This window comes from Rhinopithecus roxellana, chromosome 7, assembly GCF_007565055.1.
Source record: "Rhinopithecus roxellana isolate Shanxi Qingling chromosome 7, ASM756505v1, whole genome shotgun sequence".
Taxonomy (NCBI): domain Eukaryota; kingdom Metazoa; phylum Chordata; class Mammalia; order Primates; family Cercopithecidae; genus Rhinopithecus; species Rhinopithecus roxellana.
In genome coordinates, this window is record NC_044555.1 from 57,192,738 (window position 1) to 57,210,537 (window position 17,800).

The following is a 17,800-nucleotide window of genomic DNA, read 5'->3' on the forward strand; positions in this document are numbered from 1 at the left end:
TTTATTGTTTGTATTTCCTTACTTCAGTGAAATTTCCATGAGACATTTTTGTTCTTTTGCTCCACTGCTGAATTCCCAGTGCCTATAATAGTGTCCTGCACATAGTAGGTGCTCAGTAAATGTTGACTAAATGAATGCATAAAATAGATGATTTCAGACAAGTTCTGTAAAATTGTAAAGCAGAACGAGCTAGAGCTCTGGTCTCCACATGCTAAATATGGTCTCCACATCCCACGTTAGGCTACTTGTGTTTAAATAGAAATCAACTAAAATACATTTTATAAATCCAGTTCCTCAGTCACACTAGATCCATTTCAAGTGCCTAGTAACCACACATGGCTAGAGACTACCCTATTGGGCAGCACAGGCCTAAAATATCCCATTCCCGCAAGTTTTCCAGATCGAGGGACCAATAAAGGCAGAGGCCCTGAGATGATTGAAGAGTCAGGTGTGTTTGAGGGACTAGCCAGTGGGGCTAGAGGGTGGTAAACACACAGCAGAGTGGAGGCCAGATCATGTAGGGTTTGTAGGCCGTGGTTAGGAATTTGAGTTTTAGTCTAAGTGATATGGGAAACCATCCATGGCTTCTGAGCAAAGAAATGACGTCATTTGATTTCTGATTTTTAAAAATCACTATGAGTTATATTTGGAGAATGGACTATAGAGGAGCAAGAGGAGAGAGAGAGGAGGCTATTGCACTGCCAGTATCAGTGACAGTGGCCTGGGCAATGATGGCAGTGGTAGAGAGAGAGAGAAGTGGATGGAGTTTACATGTATTTGGAAGTAGAACTGCAGTACTTGCTGATAATGGAATATGAATCTATGAGGGAAAGAGAAGAAGACAAACTGAGTCTAGGTTTGGAATCAGAGCATCTAGGTAGATGGTGATGCCAGTATCTTGGGTGAGCTTATGAGCAGTTTGGCACTGATTGAATGGTGCGGCTTGGGAGCCAGAGTTTTGTGTTAGGAAAGTTGGTATTGAGATGTTCTGTTGCCCAAGTGGAGATGTGGGTTAGGCACTTTGACATATAAGTCTAGAGCTTAAGAGGGAACTGGGCTTAGAAGCAGCCTGTCAATGATAATGAAAGCATGGACAGGCTGAGATCACCAAGGAAGTGATGTAGATAGCAAGAGAAGAGGACCCAGGGCACTGAGTCCTGGGGAGAATCAAGCAGAGAAGGAGGAACCAGAAAACTCTATTAGGAGAGGCCAGTGAAGTAGGAGGAAACCCGAAGCATGTGGTATCCCAGGAGCCAAGGGAAAAAGTACTTCAGGAAGAAAGAATAGTCACCTGGGTCAAATTCTACTGAGATGTTGGTGTAAGTAAGATGAGGACAGAGAATTGACCTTTGGATTCATCAAGATTCAGGTTGTTTGGTCACTTTGTTAAGAGTCCTTTCAGTAGCAGAATGGGTGAAACCAGTGTTACAGAGAATTAAGGAGAGCATGGGCGCTGAGAAAGTGTGCATGGCAGGCATAGACAAGTCTTCTGAGGAGCTTTCCCATGTCGTGGAATAGAAGAACAGAGTGAGAGGTAGAGGGATGTGCTAGTTAATTGCGTGTGTCAACTTGACTGGGCTAAGGGATGCTCAGATAACTGGTAAAAACATTATTTCTGGGTGTGTCTGTGAGGGTGTTTCCAGGAGAGATTAGCATTTCTATCAGTACAATGAATAAAGATCTCCCTCACCAATGTAGGAAGGCATCATCCAGTTTTTTGAGGGGCCAAATAGAACAAAAATATGGAGGAAGAGCAAATTCTCTCTCTCTCTCTCTCTCTCTCTCTCGCTCGCTCGCTCTCTCACGCTCTCTCTTTCTCTCTCTTCTTGAGCTGAAACATCTACCTTCTCTTGTCCTCAGACATCAGAGGTCCTGGATCTGAGGCTTTCAGACTCCAAGATGTACACCAGTGGGCCCCACTCCCCACTCCTTCAGCTTTAGATTAGAAGTAACACCATAAACTTCCCTGGATCTCAGGCCTTTGAACTTGGACTGAATTATACCACCATCTTTCTCTATTCTACAGCTTGCAGATGGCATATCATAGAATTTGTTGGCCTCCGTAATCATGTGTGCCAATTCCCAAAATAATATATTTATCATCTCCTACTGGTTTTGCTTTTCTGGAGTTCTCTGATTAATGCAAATGGGAATTTGGAGGATTTGTGTCTGTCCATGTCATAGGTAAACAAGGAGAGCATTCCTGAGCCCTAACTAAGTCTTACGGGGAAGGGGTACTGTGTTAGTTTCCCAGGCCTGTCATAACAAAGTACTACAAATTGAAAGCTTAAACAACAGAAATTGATTCTCTCACAGTTTTGGATGCCGGGAGTCCAAGACCAAGGTGTCGGCAGGCTTGGTTCTTTCTGAGGGCTGTGAGGGAAGAATCTGTTCCAGGCCTCTCTTTTTTGCTTGTAGATGGCAATCTTCTTCCTGTTTCACTTCACATTATCTTCCTTGTTTGTCTATGTGTCCAAATTTCTTCTTCTTATAGGGACACCTGTCATATTGAATTGGGGCCCACCATAATGCCTTCATTTAACTCTAATTACCTTTTTAAAGACTCTATCTCTAAATAAGGCCACATTCTGAGGTACTAGAGTTAGGACTTCAACATATGGATTTTGGGGAAAATAAAATTCGGCCCACCCATAGCAGTGTTTTTGTTGTGGTTGTTTTGTTTGTTTGTTGGCAATAAGTCATTTTCTGGAACACTGAAGGATGGGGGGATTTTGTAACCATTGCTGTTTTCAAGGATCACAGGGCTTGAGTAAAGTTCAACATTGTCAGCAGGCACCTGGGGCCAGGAGCAGGGCAGCCAGAGGTGCTGGAGGCCAAAGTGCTCAGGGGACTGACTACTGTGTGCAGGGACTACAGGCCTGGGAGGCAGGCCCCACTCTGGGCTCCATGAGGAGAGGATAGGGTCTGGAGGAATATGGTAGCCTTGAGAGTGGCTGCCTCCAAATGCCAGGTGTCTTTGGGTGGGTAAAAGCTCAAAGGGCAGAGTGTAATTCCAGGCCCAGAGCCAGCCAAGCCCCTGGGGCCCATGGCTCAGGGGACCACAGCAGCAAGGGACCAGGGTCTGTCCTGCAGGCCCAGGGAAGCAGCCAGCAGGTGCCTCTGCTTTGGCCTTTGCACAATCTACTGTGGGTGAAGGAGTTGGGGCCTGAGTGGTGGTCCCGTTTGAACAGGCAAAGAGAAAGGGGAGAGAGAAAAGGTCACATTCGGCTCTTTCCAAATTATCTTGACCAGTGGGAGAGGACTTGTTCCCTGACAAAACTGAGGGTCGGGCTGCTATTTCTTGCGGTCCAGTAATGAGATGCAGATGAACTGGGGAGGAAGAGAGTTTTTATTTCTGTAACTGGTTACAGAGAGAAAGCCTGGAAAATATTGCCAGACCAACTCAAAATTACAAAGTTTTCCAGAGCTTATATCCCTTCTAAGCTATATGTCTACATGTAAGTGTGCATTCATCTAAAAAGACATAAGTGATTAACTTCTTTTAATCTATAGGTAAGATTTGAGTCCTGAAGACCTCCCTCTGGAGCCTCAGTAAATTGACTTAATCTAAATGGGTCCAGGTGCTGGGGTGATGACCCTTATCTTATCTCCTGCTAAATCATGGAGGTTTGGGGAGTTCCTTTAATCTCCAATGAAGCTTGTTTGTGGAGGCCTGGTGAGTTTCTTCAGACCTTCAATAAAACGTGTTTAATCCTAAACGGGTCCTGTGAAGAATTCTTTCATTATTTTGTCATGTTTCAAGGCCCAGGAAAGGCCTAGGCAAAACTCTTGGTGGGCTTTTGTTACTTTCAAGCCTTTATATAAGGGTGTTGGCTCTTTCAGCTTTTAATATTTAATTTCACCACTTGGTCAGTGCTGAAACAGTTGTTGTGGAGGCCTGTGTTAGTGATACCCGACCTGCCACAGACTGAGGACTGGGAAAAAGGCAGCCCCCCAGAAGTCTCACTCTTCTGTGCCCGGCCCCACTCCTGTGTCTGGCAGCCAGAGGGCCCATTCCCAGAGCCCACCTAGGGCCAGACTGCCCAGGGCGTGGCCTTCCTCCTGGCACCCTGCCATGGGAGGGGCCAGGAAAGTGACTGCTCTGTGGCATCTTCATCTTCAGAAAAATGAAGCTGCCACACGGCTCACTAAGAGGAGGTGATCCCAGGCCAGGAACAGGTGGAGGCCAGGAGGCCAGAAAGGCCACAGAGAGTGCTGCAGCCTGCAGGAGAAGCAGCAGGGGGTCCCAGCCGTGTCCCTAGGTTAGCCTTGTCATTCCCAATCAACGTCAATGGGATATAGACTTACGAGGCAGTGACTCGACAGGTTCTCAGATGAGCCTAAAATTATATACAAAACATGCTGGGACCTCCACAGACCCCGGGTGCTATCCATAGAAGGACAGGCCACAGGCCTGAGGATGGCACCCCTGTCAGCCTTCTCTGCTCAGGGGCAGACCTGAGGATGGGACCCCTGTCAGTTCATTCTGCTCAGGTGAAAGGCCCGAGGATGGCACGTCTCTCAATCCACTGTGCTGAGGAAACAGACCTGAAGGCAGGACTTAACTCAGTCCCCACTGCTAAGGGAAAGAGCTAAGGCCACAACTCTCCCAGTCTTCTCTGATCAAAGCCAATGAGGGAGCAGGAGTTTTCTCAGTCCTCTCTGCTCGGGGAACAGACCTTAGGACATGACCTCACTCAGTACTCTCTACTCAGGAGCAATTCATAAAGGGACAACTCTCCACATACATGTCACTCAGCAAACAGGAGAACAGAAACTCTGGGTCCTCTCAGATCAGGGGACAGGCCTGAGGATGGGACCCCTGTTGGGCCATCTTCTAAGGGGATAGATAAGAGAACAGGACCTCTCTCAGTCCCATCAACTCAGGGGACAGGCCTGAGGGTGGGAACCCTCCTCGGCCCATCTTCTAAGAGGATAGATATGAGGACAGGACCTCTCTAGGTCCCCTCAGCCCAGGGGACAAGCCTGAACATGGGATTCCTGTCGGTCCATCTTCTGAGGGGATAAATATGAGGATAGGAACGCTCACAGTCCCCTCAGCTCAGGGGCCAGGCCTGAGGATGGGACCCCTGTTGGTTCATCTTTTAAGGGGATAGATATGAGGACAGGACCTCTCTCTGTCCTCTCTTCTCAAGGGAGAGATCTGAGGATGAGACCTCTTCCGTTCCATCTTCTAAGGGGATAGATATGAGGAGAGGAATCCTCTCAGTCCCCTCAGCTCAGGGGCCAGGCCTGAGGATGGGACCCCTGTCGGTCCATCTTCTAAGGGGATAGATATGAGGATAGGACGTCACTGAGTCCTCTCTGCTATAGGCAGAGACCTGAGGACGGGACCACTGTCGGTCCATCTCCTGAGGGGACAGATATGAGGACAGGACCTCTTTAGTGTCCCTCAGCTCAGGGGACAGGCCTGAGGATGGGACCCCTGATGGTCCATCTTCCAAGGTGATAGATATAAAGACAGGACCTCTCGATCCCCTCAGCTCAGGTAACAGGCCTGAGGGTGTGACCACTATCTCTCCATCTTGTAAGCGATTAGATATGAGGACAGGACCTCTCTTGGTCCCCCAGCTCAGGGTACGGGCCTGAGGATGGGACCCCTGTCGGTTCATATTCTAAGGGGATAGATATGAGGACAGAACTCTCTCAGTCCCCTCAGCTCAGGGGACAGGTCTGTGGATGGGATCCCTGTCGGTTCATATTCTAAGGGGATAGGTATGAGGACAGGAACTCTCTCAATCCTCTCTGCTCCATACACAGACCTGAATTTGGGACCCCAGTCAGTCCAACTTCTGAGGGGATAGATATGAGGACAGGAACTCTGTCAGGCCCTCAGCTCAGGGGACAGGTGTGAGGATGGGACCCCTGTCCATCTCCTAGGGGACAGATATGAGGACAGGATCTCTCTCCATCTCCCCTCAGCTCAGGGGACAAATCTGAGGATGGAATCCCAGTCCGTCCATCTTCTAAGGGCATAGATATGAAAACAGTACCTCTCTCAGTCCCCTCAGCAGAGGGGACAGGCCTGAGGACAGGTCCCCTGTCCGTCCATCTTTTAAGGGGATTGATATCAGGACAGGACCTCTCAGTCCCCTCACCTCAGGGGATTACCCTAAGGATGGCATTCCTGTCGGTCCATCTTCTAAGCGGATAGATATGAGGTCAGGACCTCTTTCGGTCCTCTCAGCTCGGTGGACAGAACTGAGGATGGGACTTTTGCAGTTTATCTTCTAAGGGGATAGATATGAGGACAGGAACTGTCCCAGGCCCCTCAGCTCATGGGACAGGCCAGAGGATGGGACCCCTGACGGTCCATTTCCAAGGTGATACATATAAAGACAGGACCTCTGTGGGTCCCCTCAACTCAGGGGACAGGCCAGAGGATGGGACCCCTGTTGGTCCATCTTCTAAGGAGATAGATATGAGGACAGACACTCTCAGTCCCCTCAGCTCAGGGGACAGGCCTGAGGGTGGGACCCCTGTCGGTCCATCTTCTAAGGAGATAGATATGAGGACAGACACTCTCAGTCCCCTCAGCTCAGGGGCCAGGCCTGAGGATGGGACCACTGTCGGTCCATCTTCTAAGGGGATAGATGTGAGGACAGGACCTCTCTCAGTCCTCTCTGCTCAAGGGACAGGCCTGAGGATGCGACCCGAGTCGTTTTATCTTCTAAGAGGATTGATGTGAGGTCCAGACCCTTCTCTATCCTCTCTACTCAAGGGACCGACCTGAGGATGGGACCCCTGTGGTTCCATCTTCTAAAAGGATAGATATGAGGACAGGGCATCTCTGAGTCCCGTCTGCTCTAGGCACAGGCCTGAGAATGGGACCCCTATCGGTCCATCTACTAGGGGGATAGATATGAGGACAGGACCTCTCTCAGTCCTCTCAGCTCAGGGGATAGGACTGACGATGAAAGCCCTGTTGGTTTATCTTTTAAGGGGATATATATGAGGACAGAACCTCTCTTGGTCTCCTCAGCTCAGGGGACAGGCCTGAGGGTGGGACCCTTGTCGGTCCATCTTCTAAGGTTATAGATATGAGGATAAGACCTCTCTCGGTCCCCTCAGCTTAAAGGACAAGTCTGAGGATGGGACCTGTGTGCGCCCATCCTCTAAGAAGATAGATATGAGGAGAGGACCTTTCTCTGTCCCCTCAGCTCAGGGGACAGGCCTGAGGATGGGACCCTTGTCGGTCCATCTTCTAAGGGGATAGCTATGATGATAGTACCTCTCTGGGTCCCCCCAGCTCAGGGAGAGGCCTGAGGTTGGGATCCCTGTTGGTCCATCTTCTAAGGGGATAGCTATGATGATAGTACCTCTCTGGGTCCCCTCGGCTCAGGGAGAGGCCTGAGTTTGGGATCCCTGTTGGTCCATCTTCTGAGGAGATAGATATGAGGACAGGACCTTTCTTCATCCCCTCAGCTCAGGGGACAGGCCTGAGGATAGGACCCTTGTCGGTCCATCTTTTAAGGGGATCGATGTGAGGACAGGGCTTCTTTCAGTCCTCTCAGCTCAGGGGATAGGCCTTAGGATGGGTCCCCTGTCCCTCCATCTTCTAAGTAGATAGACTTGAGGACATGACATCTCTCAGTCCTCTCTGCTCAAGGGAAGGACCTGAGGATGGGACCCCTGTTGGTCCATCTTCTAAGTGGATACATATGAGGACAGGACGTCTGTCAGTCCTCCCTGCTCTAGACACAGACCTGAGTTTGGGACCTCTGCCGGTCCATCTTCTGAGGGGATAGATATGAGGAGAGGAACTCTCTCAGTCCCCTCAGCTCAGGGGACAGGGCTGAGAATGGGACCCCTGTCGGTTCATCTTTTAAGGGGATAGGTATGAGGACAGGACCTCTCTCTGTCCTCTCCACTCAAGGGACAGATCTGAGGATGGGACCCCTTCCGTTCCATCTTGTAAGGGGATAGATATGAGGACAGGACCTCTCTTGGTCCCCTCACCTCAGGGGACAGGCCTGAGGATGGGACCCCTGTTGGTCCATCTTCTAAGGGGATCGATGTGAGGACAGGACCTCTCTCAGTCCTCTCAGTGTAGGGGGTAGGCCTTAGGATGGGTCCCCTGTCCCTCCATTTTCTAAGTAGATAGACTTGAGGACAGGATGTCTCTCAGTCCTCTCTGCTCAAGGGACGGATCTGAGGATGGGACCCCTGTCGGTCCATCTTCTGAGGGGATAGATATGAGGACAGGAACCCTCTCAGTCCCCTTAGCTCAGGGGACAGGCCTGAAGACACGACCCCTGTCGGTCCATCTTCTTAGGGGACAGATATGAGGACAGGACCTCTCTCAATCCTCTCTGCTCAAAGGACAGGCCTGAGGACAGGACCCCTCTAAGTCCTCTTTGCTCTGGGATAGACATGTGAATGGGATCTTTCTCAGTCGACTGTGCTCAGAAGACAGGCCACAGCACAGGACCTCTCTCTGCCCACTAAGCCTCACATGCCTGAAGACAGCATCTCTCTCAGTCTTCTCTGCCCGGGGACACCGGAGGATGATACCTCTCCCACTGCTTTCTACTCAGGGTCAGGCCTGAGGACAGGACCACTCTCCGTCTTCTCTGCTAAGGGGACACACCTTAGGATGGGATCCCTCTCTGACCTCTTACACAGAGGATGGGCCTGTGGACAGGACCTCTCTTATGACTCTCCACCCAGGGATGGGTCTGAGGACGGGAGTCCTCTCAGTCGTCCTGCTCAGGGGATGCCTGAGGATGAGACCTCTGTCAGTTTTGTTTGCTCAGGGGACAAACTAGAAGATGGGACCTCTCTCAGTCCTCTCTGCTCAGAAAGAAACCTGGGGATTGTACTCTGTCGGACATTTCTGCTCATGGACAGGGCTGATGATAGGATCTCTCTCAGTTGTTCTGCACAGGGGACACCTGAGTATGGGACCTCTTTCAGTCCTCCTTGCTCATGGAACAGGCCTGAAAATGAGACCTCTGTCATTTCTCTATGATCAGGGACAGAGTTGAGGACAGCACCTTTCACAGTTCCCCCTACTCAGGTTTCGGAGAGAGGCCTCTCTGCTCAGGAGACCCAACTCAGTCCTCTCTCATTAAGGAACAGGTCTTATGATGGCACCCATCTCAGTTAATTTTCTCAGAGGTATACCTGTGGACAGGACCTCTCTCACTCCTCCCTGCTCGGGGGACAGACCTGAGGACAAGACCTCTCTCAGACCACTTTGATCAGGGACAGGCCTGGTGACGGGACCTCTCTCAGTCCTCCCTGCTCAGGGGACAGGCCTTAGGATGGGACCCCACTCAGTCTTGTCTATTCTGGGACAGTCCTGAGGACGGGACTTCTCTGAGTCCTTTCTGCTCAGCCTCACCCCCCATGATTGGGCTCCAATCCCGCTCCCTCATCCACTGCTCAAGCCGTCTGTGAGCCCAGGAGATTGCTGCTTATTGGATGGACTTGGTGAGCCCCTGGGCACCCAGGAAGGCACCTCGATGGACCTTTCTGTCCCCAGGCCACACATGCCCAGCCCCGCCCCCCCCCCCCCCCCCCCGCCAAGGGACACTTGGTGAGGACTGTGCAGCGAAGCACAATACATGGTAGGAGCTCTGCAAGCCGGCACACACCAAGGGCCTGGCCAGGATGAAGGGGACAGGGGGCCCCCGTGGTGGGGCCCATCCTTCAGGCCCAACAAAGTCTCCTTGCTCCAGGCTGGTGGGGAAGCAACTGGTTCCTCCCAGTACCTCCTTCCAGACTCCCTGGCTAGATCCCTTCCAGGTTTCATAATCCAGCTATCCAGCATGTGTGCTCACACGCTCCCTGACACAGTCACACACACGTTCAGTGACACGCTCACGTTCCAGACACACTCACATGCGCACACACATTGACACATACGTGCCTGCTCATTGACACACTCACATTTGCAGTCAGCACACTCACGCACAATGAGACACACTGACACGCATTGACACACTCACAGTGTCACACGCATGCAGCGACATGCATGCTCACCTTCAATGGCACAGCCTCATTCCCCCACACACTCCCACTCACACATGCTTAGTGATGCAGTCACATGCTGTCACTTGGATTCACACACACTCACTTTCTCAGAAACTCATGCACATGCTCACACGACACACACGCACATGCTCAAACACACCCGCTCAGACACTCACACTCACACCTGCTCAGGAATCACGTCACACACAGGTCCACTCTGAACAGGGAAAACCAAGGAGCCCTGACAGGCCCTGGCAAGGTCAGCCAAGCTCTTCGCCCTCTCTTCTTGTCCTGTCCCTGAAATCTGGAGGGGCCCTTGGAAAGTGAGCAGTTGACTTGGCCCTGCTGAGACACAAGGGACAGACATGCTGGGGTTGTGCCCAGCCTGAAGAAGGCAGGGACAGCAGAGCACAGTGGGGGCCCCAGGCATGCCCGCAGGGCACCCCGATGGGACACACTACAAGGGTCCCTGAGACACTGGTTAGGCACCTTCAGGCCGAGGAGGCTGCAGACCCAGCCCCAGGGACCTGCTGCCCCTGCCCCTCCCCGACAGCCCCGCAAAACTACCCCTCCCACGCCTGCACTCGCCTGTGTATGCCTAGTGTCTCCCAGGGCCCCTGCCGCCCTGCAGCCCTGCTGACTGCAGCTCTGCTCAAGCAGACGGGTCGCCTAGATCCAGGATTCCTCAGCCCAGGTGGGCAGCCACCCATTCCCAGCACTGGCTCCCAGGCTGCTTTGGGGCACTCTGGCTATCATCTGAGCCAAGGGGATGGTCGGAGGCTCTGTGCTCCAGAACAGCTGGAGGAAGCGTGTGGGCACAGACTGAGTGAGCTCCGGGAGACCCTCACCAGGTCCAAGTCAATGATCCCATCCCCTCCCCGCACTTGTGCAGGGAGGGGCCTATCACTTGTCCCAGTCCTGTCGCCCACAGACTCTGGGTTAGTTAAATGGCTGATCAAGGACTACCCTCAATTTGTGGTGAGCTCCCTGGCCTGTTGGGAGAGAGAGCCAGTTCCAGGAGGGCTCAGGAGGGCGGGTTCCAGGATCCTCAGGTCCCCACTGAGGACTGCCCCTTCCACCAGTGCTCAAGGAGGGGTGTTCGGATTAGCAGCACTGTCCACCCTGAGGGAGCCCTCCTCAGGCAGCATCCAGGGCTCAGAGGGCCTCGGGGACGCAGGACAGAAAGGGGTCACTCCCCAGGGCCATCTGGACTTGCTGCTTATGGCCCACTGCCTGCTCCCAGGACACAGGAGTTGAGCGCCCCCCAGCACACTGGGAAGAGAGCAGGACAGGACCCAGGACGAAGTGCAGCTCCCCCCGCCCTTCATCTCCCCCTCCCTGAGACATGAGCACTTGGGATCCCTGTCTGACCCACACTCTGTCCCTTGGTCATCATACACACACTATCCCCAAACATCCCTCAGTGGCTAGGCCAAGGCTGGCCACCTGCGGGCTGATCTGGGAGGGTGGGCACACAGCAGCCCCTGCACCACCCCCTGAGTCCTGCACACAGCTCTTCACAGGGCCTCTGACTGCCTGTCCAGGCCCTCCTGGGGTTCTTCTCTGACCTTGGTTGCTGCCCTCGGTTGCACACATGGCCTCTCTGACCCTTCCGGAAGCCTTGAGCCACACCCCTACAGTGCTGCCAGGAATCAGGGGCCTGGGGCCCACCTGCTGCGCCTTGCCCAGCCTTCAATGTCCAACCCACTTATTCTTTATTTTATTTTATTTTTTTTTTTGAGACGGAGTCTAGCTCTGTCGCCCAGGCTGGAGTGCTTTGGCGCGATCTCGGCTCACTGCAAGCTCCGCCTCCCGGGTTTACGCCATTCTCCTGCCTCAGCCTCCCGAGTAGCTGGGACTACAGGCGCCCGCCATCTCGCCCGGCTAGTTTTTTGTATTTTTTTTTAGTAGAGACGGGGTTTCACCGTGTAGACCAGGATGGTCTCGATCTCCTGACCTCGTGATCCACCCGTCTCGGCCTCCCAAAGTGCTGGGATTACAGGCTTGAGCCACCGCGCCCGGCCAACCCACTTATTCTTGAGGGCACCTGGAGTGCCTTTAGTACCCAACCGGTCACTGCTCATGACCACTAGCATCCTGTCACCAGGCTCCATGCAGCCCAAGGCACCCCACAGGTCCTCATGGACACACACCCCAATGTCAGCCTGGCCACTGTGGCCCCGTCCCCAGCAGACCACCTCCCACCCCAATTTCATACAGAAGAGGCAAGACACTGCTGGAACACTGAACAAAATTTATTGAAGAGAAACATGAACTGAACACTGAACAAAATTTATTGAAGAGAAACATGAACTGAAACCGCTGAAGAGAAGGGAATTGTAACACAGACAGAAACTGCAAACAACCACTGCAAGTCACAAGTCCCAGGCCCCTCCCTCAGTGTGGCTCCCCCTACCACATCCCTCCTTCCACAGGGCCCCAGGATCCACCTCTTGCCAGGATTGTGGGCTCTGGCAATGTGTACTCGTTTCAGGTAACCCCCTCCTGAGCCCACCCACTGGGGCAGGGTCCTGCCTTATAGACTGCACAGGACAGTCACAGGATGCTGGAAAACATAGCAGGGAACACCCCACCAAGTTGAGGAAACTGAGTCACGAGTAACAGCAGGGGTGGAACGCCAAAGCACAAAGCTTCCTGGGGAGCCTCAGGCAGCCCTGCTCCGTCCTGTGTCTGGTTCGTCCTCCTGCAGTCGAGGTCACGGTCACAAGGTGAGCGTCTGCCATGCCTCCTTCCCACTGTCTCCTGGAACTGCGCTGGGGTACTCTGGAAAGGAGCTGCTCAGATAGAAACACAAACATCCCCAAGAGAACAAGCAGCTGCTGGCCGGCAAAGCAGAGGTGGAGTTCTTGACACGGAACAGCAGTGAGCAGAGCCTGGGCCTGGTGATGACGCAAACCAAAAACAACTACCCACCCCCAACAAGTCCTCTCTTCTCACACTTCTTCCTGCTCCTTCCCCTCTTCCTCCTTCTCCTCCCCCTCTTCCTCCTCCTTTTCCTCCTGCCCCTCCTTATTCTCCTATTCCTCCTCCTGATCATCCTCTTCTTAATTCTCCTCCTCTTTCTCTTCCTCACTGGTGCAGGGGCTCATGAATGCTGCCTTCCTGGGGCTCCCCTCATGCAGTGTAGATGATCCTAAAGACAGGCTGGACCCTGCAGCCTCCCCTGCCGGGCTTCACTTCTTCCCCACAGCTCTTCCTCAGCAGCCCTGGCTCCTTCTGGCAGAGGCAGGCCCCAGGCAGGCTCCTCCAGGTCCCACATGGCCTGGGTGCCAGTGGGCATTCTCAGCTCAAAGTTCACAGGGTGGATATTTGGGGGTGTCCAGATGACCAGGCCAGAGCCCCCAACCACACTTTCTTCAGTCCCTGCTTTGTTGGGGTCCCCATCTGAAGCCCAGCCACCCCCTGTGCTAAGTGTAGCGGTTCCCTGCTTGTGTCTCCTGTACCTGTTGGGGGCCATTGGCCCGGCCCCCACTGAACCAGATGCTATTTGGTCTTGGTTGGTGAAGTCCCTTCCAGCTGGTGGAAAGTAAAGGGGCTTGATCTTGACCTGGCTTCCCTGTCCCGCTGCCCCAATCAAGTTCCCTGTTAGTGTAAGCTGCCCCTTCCCTTTGTTCAAATATCCCTGCTGCCTGCCAGGGGAAGGAGTGCTTGGGTCTTCTGAGCCTATGTTTCCCAGGGCTTGGGATGGCTCGTGGCCCCAACCCCTGCCTCGTTTCCCGACTCCTCTCCTGCAGCCTGTGGCCCCTCCCTGCCTGGAGTCTGGTTTTCAGCCTTCGGATACATGGCCTGGCCATAGTCTTCTTCCCTAGTGCTTTCACTGCGCGACAGCCGCCTGCGTTTCACTAATGGGGGTAAGCCTCCCTGTACAGTCTGGGTGCTGCTGTCGCTAAAAGACCTTGCCTGCACGGTGGCCTGAGGTGCAGAGACACTGGCTTCTGCTCTTGCCTGTCTACCAGAGGCCCCCCGGCCTCTCCCTGATGGCTTCTCCTTCTTCTTCATCACTGCCTCAGTGTTCTCCCACTCTTCTTCATCTCGAATAAGCTTCATTAACTCCAGAAAATTGGGGGGACACCCTCGCTGATCCAAGAGCTCCAGCTTGCCTCTGAGGGCGGGGGTCATGGAGACCCAAGCTAAGAGATGTTTCAGACGAATCATGTCTGCGCTGCGCACTGACAAGGGGCTCCTCTGCACTGCTTTCTGCAGCAGGGGCTCTAAGCGCAGCAGGAAAGTGGAGATTTTCTCTCCAATCTTCGGAAAGGTCTGCAGAAACCTAAACTGAGAGGCTCTGAAGTCCTCTTTATCCCCAAAGATCTGCTTTAAGGCGTCAAGGCACTGCTCCACAGTTATGGAGTCATTGTTGGCCTGGAGCACCCGCATGATTGACAGAGCAGGCCCTCGTAAGCTCTCCAGCAAACGCCGTCTCTTCTCCATCTCAGACACTTGCCATATGGGCATTATCTCAGTGACCTGCTCTAGCCAGTCTTCAAAGGTCTCTTCACCTGGGCTAGGGGAAGCAGTTCCTGAAAACACTTTCAGTTTCCGGTACCACATACTTTCTTTCAGAGGCTCTAAAGGTGGGGGTCTAACTTGGGGTACGACCTCTGCATCCAGGCTCTGGGCAGGGAGGCTGCAACACCCCAGGGCTCTGGCCACATCTGTCATACTTCGGCCCTCATCTTTCAGGAAGTAGTTCAGTCTACTGAGAAACTCGTCATCTGGGTTACGGGGTTTTACCACCACTTCCCAGGAGCCCCCCTTCCCTGATATGTGACTAGGCAGAGTAGTGTAATTGACAGTGTCAGCCAATTCAATGAAGACTGCCTTGGCATTGTCTTCCCTCCTGAACATTCTCCCTAGCACCCTGTATGCGCGCAGGGGCTGTAAGCCTGCCTGCACAGTGTCCTGAATTTCCACCTCACTACACTCCACGGGGATGCCTATGATCAGCAGGGCCTTTCTGGGGTCCATGTCCATCCCCTTGCACCAATCCTCTAGCAGTGTCAGTGCCATTGCTCCCACTTTCTATGGACTGATCTAATACTAGGGCAGCAATCAGCTCAGTTTGACAGCACTCAAATAACTCTGAGTCACTGCCACGTAGGAAGGTAGAAGTGGTCCCAGGTTTCCACAGCCTGCAAAGCAAATGGGATGAGAGCATTGTGAATGCCCACCCCAACCTACACCCCCAAGCACCCCTCCTCTGCCCCCACCCCCCAGCAGGGATGGAGTCCCTTCTTCCCAGGGTTCTCCAAGTTATTTTGGGGAGGGTAGAGTGTGGAGGTTCTCCCCAGGCAAAGATCTCCTCATCTCACCACTCCCTGCTGACCTCCTCCTGCTGTGGGTTCCTCCTCGAAGTCCAGAGGACTCTGCTGTGTGTGCTTCGGGTATCTGTAGTGAAAAGGCCAACGTCAGGAGGGAGGGCCTGACATCTGGGGACACTAACAAGCCCTCCAGGCAGAAGACGGCAGGAGATGGCCTCACTGCTCACTCAGGGCTATGTGGGCTCAGGTCACCCAGCACCCTCCTTGCTGGAGTGAAGGCTGGCAGCAGGAGAGGTAGAGTGACCCTCTTTCTCAGGAATGCCTGACAGATGAGAAAGATGGCCGAGCTCTGCGCAATGCAATGAGAGTGGTGGGTGTGGAGATCGTGTGACAAGCTGCAGTGTTGCCATGGATACAGAGAATACCATGGACCATGGGTTGCTATTGCAGGGGAGTGCCATGTGGTAAGGCTAAGGTCCTTGAGAAGCAACAGGTGATGTCATTGGCCTCCAACCAATAAAGCTTCCCAGCAAAAAGGAGGGTGGGAGAGGGAAGGCAAGGTGGGCATGAGGAGTGAGTGCTGAAAGGACAGGAGCTCATGGTTTCAATTGTGTGGAAGCTGAAATCAGGCAGAAAAGGGACCCAGATAAGGTCCCCACTGCCAGACTGCAGGAAACCAACAACTCTTGCCCTAGAGATGGCCCTACCCTGCAGAGTCTGTGAAAGCTGGCAGGCAGTCCCCTCTCCACACTCTTTGCCGGGGTTCCAGAGGCCCTCCCAACAGGGCCCACCTCACAGCTGCTCACCTTTCTGGGCTGGCCCTGCTGGCAGCGCAGATGCTGCAATAACACAGTGAGTTCAGAGTCGCTCTGCTCTTCAACTCTATCCAATTAGGCAGTTCCTGACTCAGGCGTGATGGTTCCTGCTTCACTGGATCTGTCCAAGGCAAAGCACAGGTATTTTGCTGTGATTCTGTCCCACACACATGTCCCTGCTCAGGCCATGCCAATTCAGATTCTGCATAGGTGTCCACTAGGACCCTGGTGCAGGGGTAGAAGAAACTGCTCAACTGGCAGAGGGAAGAGGAGGGGGGAAAGGGGGAGGGGTGGGGGGGAAGGAGGAGTGGGGGGAAGAATGGTGAGAGGGGTGGGAGGTGAGGGGCGGGGAGGGGGGCGGGGGGCCTGCTGCTAGGGCAGAAGGGATCCTAAGGTAAGGTTGTGGCCCCACCCCCACTGCAAACTCCATTCCCTCCCAAGCTCCGCCCCTGCAGCCATGTTGCACCCCTTCCTAAGCCCCACCTCAAAACTTGCACCCCTGCTGCCAAACTCCGCCTACAACTAAGTTGCACCTCTACCCCAAGCCTAGCCCCCCGCCAAGTCCAACTCCTTCCACCACCCAAGTCTAACTCGCGCCTCAAGCCCTGCCCCCACCCACAGTCCAATTCCTACCCCAAGCCCTGCCCCCTCACCAAGTCCAACTCCTACCTCCATGCAAGTCTAACTGATGTCCCCAAACCGCCTACCTCCACTTCCCTGTTCCCCCCAATCCCCACCCTGTTATTTACATACACCCACACCACCGACACCAGTGGAAGCAGGCAGAATCTAGGAGGGGAAGGTTCGAAGCCACTTTCCCTCAAGGGCAAGGGCCAAGAGCTACTGTCCTGACTGCAGTGTCTCCGGGCAGGGTCGAGGGTGGAATAGGTCTCCCTGAAGTTTTTTTTTCTTTTTTTTTTTTTTGAAACGGAGTCTCACTCTGTCGGCCAGGCTGGAGTGCAGTAGCGTATGATCTCAGCTCACTGCAACCTCCGCCTCCCGGGTTCAAGCGATTCTCCGACCTCAGCCTCCTGAGTAGCTGGGATTACAGGCGTGTGCCACCACACCCGGCTACTTTTTGTATTTTTAGTAGAGACGGGGTTTCCCCATGTTGGCCAGGCTGGTCTCCAACTCCTGACCTCAGGTGATTCACCCGCCTTAGCCTCCCAAAGTGCTGGGATGACAGGTGTGAGCCCCCGCGTCCGGCCAGGTCTCCCTGAAGTCCTGCCTGGGAATGGCAGGGATTCCTCGGGGTGCTGTGTGTGATCTAGTGGGATCCCGCCTCCATGGAAACCTATGGCCACCAGCCCCTAGACCCCGTTGAAAATAGTAAGGGTTATTGGGGGGATCCCCCGTAATCTGGGTTGCTGTCTGAGCCCGGGGTCCAGCTCCGTACCTGCCGGAGGTGCCTCCAAGCCGGTGTTCCCGCGCAGCGCGACCACCACACGTCTATGGCGGCTGCTGCCTCTGCGCCGACTGCGCCACGAGGCTGTGGCGGGAAGAGGTTGTCTGGAGATGACACCACTCCCCCAGCGGAAGTGCACACGGCCCTCTCACGGTTGCGCACTGGTGACATAAACTCTCCTACTTCCCGCAAGGTGGTTCCTCAGCCCGCCCCCCCGTGCCAGCCCGAGTCAGCCTGCACCTTTGAGGACAGAGAATGCAAGCCCAGCTGGGAGCCACTTACATTGCAGAATAGCTCCC

General features: G+C 53.8%; 1 protein-coding gene across 3 annotated transcripts; it reads right to left on the bottom strand.

Annotated features, from left to right (window-relative positions):
* Positions 1-12,276: 12,276 nt before the first annotated feature.
* On the bottom strand, positions 12,277-17,576 carry PNMA5 (PNMA family member 5). 3 transcript variants are annotated; one of them, XM_010378248.2, is made up of 4 exons: positions 17,493-17,576; positions 16,088-16,217; positions 15,333-15,408; positions 12,277-15,152 (listed from the first exon to the last, which is right to left on the bottom strand). In XM_010378248.2, exon 4 carries the CDS (start codon positions 15,028-15,030, stop codon positions 13,684-13,686), a length of 1,347 nt encoding a protein of 448 aa, XP_010376550.1. In that variant the 5' UTR covers positions 15,031-15,152; positions 15,333-15,408; positions 16,088-16,217; positions 17,493-17,576; the 3' UTR covers positions 12,277-13,683. The 3 variants fall into 3 exon arrangements, with proteins under 3 accessions (XP_010376550.1, XP_010376549.1, XP_010376548.1); XM_010378247.2 differs by lacking the exons at positions 16,088-16,217; positions 17,493-17,576 and adding an exon at positions 15,509-15,648; XM_010378246.2 differs by lacking the exons at positions 16,088-16,217; positions 17,493-17,576 and having other exon boundaries at positions 15,347-15,645.
* Between the last annotated feature and the right edge of the window lie 224 nt (positions 17,577-17,800).

What these genes read in the sequence shown, in the direction of transcription:
- PNMA5 (XM_010378248.2), bottom strand. Translation starts at nt 15,030, where the DNA reads ATGGCACTGACACTGCTAGAGGATTGGTGCAAGGGGATGGACATGGAC.